Raw genomic sequence first — 4633 nt, forward strand, 5'->3', positions numbered from 1 at the left:
ATTCCTGCTCAGGTCGTGTGTGTATAAGAATGACCAGGCAGTAAAAGAAAACCCAAGAAAGGCCCTGCAGGAGGAGGAGCCATGTCCACGCTTCGCACACCAGCTGGTTTATGATGAGCTGCACAAGGTAACACAAACGCATTTCACAACAACCACCCAAATAGTGACACTCCACACACTTCTGTGAAGGCACGTTCCAGCTCAGCTTTATGAGACTTTATTCATGCTGTGTCAAGGTAAAAATTCTCCTCATTAGGTGTTGAATCATGCACCTGACTTCTGTAAAAGGAGCATCACCTCCTCTTGATGATTTTGTTTTGATATTGCAAAACAATATCAAAAGCTGGAAGCTCTTCAGAATTGGATCTCTGACATTTTCTTGCTCCTCACAAAGCAAAGACGAGAGCTGAGTGTCAAAATTATGCAAGAAATGATGATCATATCTATGGATGAAGATCTTAAATAATTTTTTTAATTGATTGTTGGCCACTATTACAGCCCAGTTAAAGGTAGGGTTGGCTTTTTTTTTTTGTCCAGAAGCATTTTTGTTACATATCTTGAATTCCTGTTTTTGTCCTAATGGCAATGAATAGATTACATGCACTGACAACAAAGAAAAAAATTCATCTGTGGTGGCAGCAGGGGTGAAAAACGCTTGAACAATAATTTTACTCATTCCAAGCAAAACCATTGATTGAATGGCCTATCTGCCTGTCAGCCTACTTGCGCGTACTCTGCTCTTGCACTCAATGAGTGAGCCAAGAGTTTCCCACAAGGCATTGCAGTTGCAGGCAGATGTGTTACTGCTCTGTTTTACGGCTAAAGCTAGCGAGCTATGGCAGAGAAGGTACCCACTGCAGCTTTCATTCACAAACTGAGACCTTTGTTACAGGCCAGACCTTCCTCTTAAGACATATAGCGTCATAGGTAATGTTGTTATTGTTGTCAGAAGTTGCTACCTGCATGTAACGTGAGAGCAAGAAGACCACCGCACAGAACAGACTCCTTTTACATGTAGCCACATGGAGCCATGTGTGGGGAAAATACCAGCAGTAGTCAGCTCTAAGTGTATAGATAGGATTGTAATGCAGTTAACTGGGCATCAAAGGCCACATGCAGTGTTCATGTTACCAAGAATAAAGCCTGTGTTTTGAAAGGAGTTAGCTGGCTTCCCTCTTCACTTCTACCCTCCGGAAAAGTTTGGATTTCTAAGACTAGTTACCAGCTACAATCCATATCAGTGTGGCTTTTGAACGATGGCAATAACTGAGAGAACAAAAGGGGCCAAAAAGTGACACCATGGTGACCTATTTCTGCTGGACAGATAATTGGTTTTATTTTGTTTGGGCGGCATTTGTAATTTTCCTGAAATATGTAACACTTGGTTTATACTCACCACTTGCGCCCATGGACCACAAATGACGCCACAACAGTTGGCGTGTGGTATGCTTTGGTGTCGTTTCGCTGGGTTGCACATCTCTCAATTTTTTTAACTTGGCACATGCCAAACAGGAACTTGAGGAGCTGGGGCCAAGAGGATATGAGCAGACCTGTCTATTCAGACATTCAATATGGCCCTGTATGGACATCTCTGTCTTGGTATGCTGGCTAGGTAGAAAGCTGAAACACGTTGTCTACCACACAAGCGTGAATTCAGCTGTTCTGTAGGTTTGATATCTGTGGGCTAGCTAACGGGCTAGTTAGCCACAGAACATATTTCTTGTAGATTACTTCTTCTACTGATATTCCAGTGCTGTAGATTGTGTTTCTCTGCAGCAACACCTATTATTTGGAAGAAGACTGCAGTGAGTCAAGGATTCAGGCAGTGCATGTTGCAGTGAGCCTTGTGTTTTGGAGGAGTGACTTTGGAGAGAAGTCAGAACGAAAGGGTGGGATTTGTTTAGTTGACACCTTTCAAAATCGAGCTTCCTCTTGCTGGTTTTTCAGGATCACCAACCCTACCTTTAATGGTTCACAAATTATGAATTATGGTGGTCTTTTTCTGTAATAACATTTTTTAAACACTGATGTGGATTTGACCTACTGTATGTTTGCTACTAAATCTGCTTGAATTAGGAATTTAAAGTGCCCATGGCATGCTCATTTTACTTGTTTCCAGCCATTTAATGTTTAATTTTGAGTACCTCTAGATTATCTTAGCAACCCTCATAACTCCATAACTCTAATTATTTTAGAATGATAAAACCTCTGATAAAGCCTCTTCCTAAAAACAAGAGGGGAGTTTGTGAACACGCACAACTCCTGTTGCTGGTGTTGTGTTACAAGTGGACAGCACAATGAACCGCGATGGCATTAATCAATAATTCAATTTCTCCTCCATAGATAGGTAAACAACGGTATATGTACCAATGAAAAGAGATGTTACACTAAACAAACCGGGTAGTTGAGAAACCCCATATTTTAACTGGCATAATGCAGACAGTCACTTTGCCAGGCTTACAACAATTCCCTCTAACATTACAGAAACAAGGCATTAACAGACAAGTAATGTGTGTGTTTTTTTTTAAGTTACTTAATTTGACTCTGCTACATCGGCTTTAATAATAAGCAGCATTAACAAGCAACAACCAGTGCAAACAAGGCAAAATGAGCAGTATAAACAGGCAGCAAACAATGCAGACAGACAAAGGAATGCTCATTGAAATGAGATAATAAGAATAAAGGAATAAAAATAGAGTACTTACAAATAGACACCTGTACGGATTTGTATAATCTGTACAATGTATATTTACAGGTATTGCATTAAGGGTTATTGTCCAATCATACTGTCGTTGGTTAGGTGTTATTCAGAGTGACAGCCGGGGGGAACAAGCTGTCCTTGTGCCTGGTCATTTTGGTGCACAGCGACCTGTAGCGCCGTCCAGAGAGGAGCTAGTTTGAACAAATTATGTCCTGGGTGTGAGGGGTTTACAGAAATCCTCTCCGCCCTCCTTTTGACCCGTGAGGTGTACAGGTCCTCCATGGAGGGAAGGCTTGCACCAATGACCTTTTCTGCAGTCAAAAAACAAGGAAACGCATGCCATGGGCTTTAATGGAGATTTTAAGCATTGTGTCCATCGATCCTGTATTCTTTCATACATTTTGATACCTTTCTCACCAGACACAAAAGGACAATCACCTTGTTCCATGCACTGCTGCCTTTGGAGCACTGACTCAGCCATATTTATAGTGGCAATTAATATTGACAGAGTAGCAGATAAAGTAACAACAGGAAGACATCAGCATTTGACTAACAGGGACCTTATCTTTCATATACACCTCAGTGTGTTGGACTAAATAGCAACATCTGACATAATTTTCACTAAAATAGGAGCACCCCAGGGAGCTGTCATCCATTTCATTTACTCTGTAAACAGCATATTCACACTAAATCATGCGAAACTGAAGAACAGAAATGAAGTAAGCCAATGTGCTAGCTGCTGCGATCATAACTACCTGAACCTCAGAATTAGTAAAATGAAAGGGCTAGAACAGAAAGACCATTACCATTTTTTTTTTACCAGTATTCAGTAGATTGAAATAATTTCCTTCTACATACTGTATGTCTGGGATTTGATATTGATGTGAAATTGAACTGGTCAAAAAGTGATGTGTTTAACCAGTAATATTACCAACATGTGAACATTCCCACCCGGGGCAAGAACACTCTGGATCATGTTTACAGTAACATACAGGGAGCATACAGGACTGCACCCCGCCCCCACCTTGGACGCTCGGACCACATTTCTATGTTCCGGTATCAGGCCTACAGACAAAGACTGAAACAAACAAACCCTGTCAACAAACAAACCCTGTCACCAAACAAATTAAACTCTGGACCCCAGAGACTGAAGGCATCCTGCAGGACCGTTTTGCTTGGACAGACTAGGATGTGTTTAAGGCTGCGGCCACCTCGGAGGACTTTTCTGTCAGTGTACAGGATTATGCTGAGTATGTGACCGGGTACATTAGTACCCGTATTGACAACATTGTGCCCACCATACAAGTCAGGAGGTTTCCCAACCAGAAGCCCTGGATAAACTGTCAGGTACGCCACATGCTGCGTGCTCGCTCTCATGCATTCAGATCAGGCGATGACATGGAGTACAAAGCTGCCAAGTACAAACTGAGGAAAGCCATCACAGCGGCCAAGAGGCAGTACAGAGAGAAGCTGAATGGCTTCTATTCTACTGCTGACTCCGGATCGATGTGGCAAGGCCTGCAGCACATCACAGACTACAGGACCACCATAACATGGCGCCCACCGAGGCGAACATGTTTGTGCGTCCCACCCTTGAATGCCAGCTTTTTCTTTGTTACTGTCAGGATTGGCAATAGGACCAGCATCATCAGCTCCACAGACAGCCTGCCGGGTGACCTCAACACCTTCTACACCCGCATTGAGACCTCCAGCTACAGCACAGAGAGGAAGCACACACACATCTGGACAACCCAACCCCCCACCCCCTCCCCCCCCTCTTCACTAACTGTCTCACCAGACCAGATACGCAAAGTATCCCGTGGAAGATCAACCCCCGCAAAGCGGCAGGATCGGACAACATCCTTGGGAGGGCTCTCAGGGCATGTGCCAGCGAGCTGGCTGATGTTCTCACCACCATCTTCAACCTCTCCC

At 43.3% G+C, this 4633-nt stretch overlaps 1 protein-coding gene across 3 annotated transcripts in view; it reads left to right on the forward strand.

Moving 5' to 3' along the window:
- mkln1 (muskelin 1, intracellular mediator containing kelch motifs) overlaps window positions 1–4633 on the forward strand; it is a 44657-nt gene that overhangs the window by 25373 nt on the left and 14651 nt on the right. For all 3 annotated transcript variants that reach the window (XM_020601514.1, XM_020601516.1, XM_020601515.1), the window contains exon 14: window positions 13–127. In XM_020601514.1, coding sequence (XP_020457170.1) covers window positions 13–127 — 115 coding nt within the window. The remainder of the gene's footprint in view (window positions 1–12; window positions 128–4633) is intronic.

This window comes from Monopterus albus, unplaced genomic scaffold (assembly GCF_001952655.1).
Source record: "Monopterus albus unplaced genomic scaffold, M_albus_1.0 scaffold51.1, whole genome shotgun sequence".
Classification (NCBI taxonomy): Eukaryota; Metazoa; Chordata; class Actinopteri; order Synbranchiformes; family Synbranchidae; genus Monopterus; species Monopterus albus.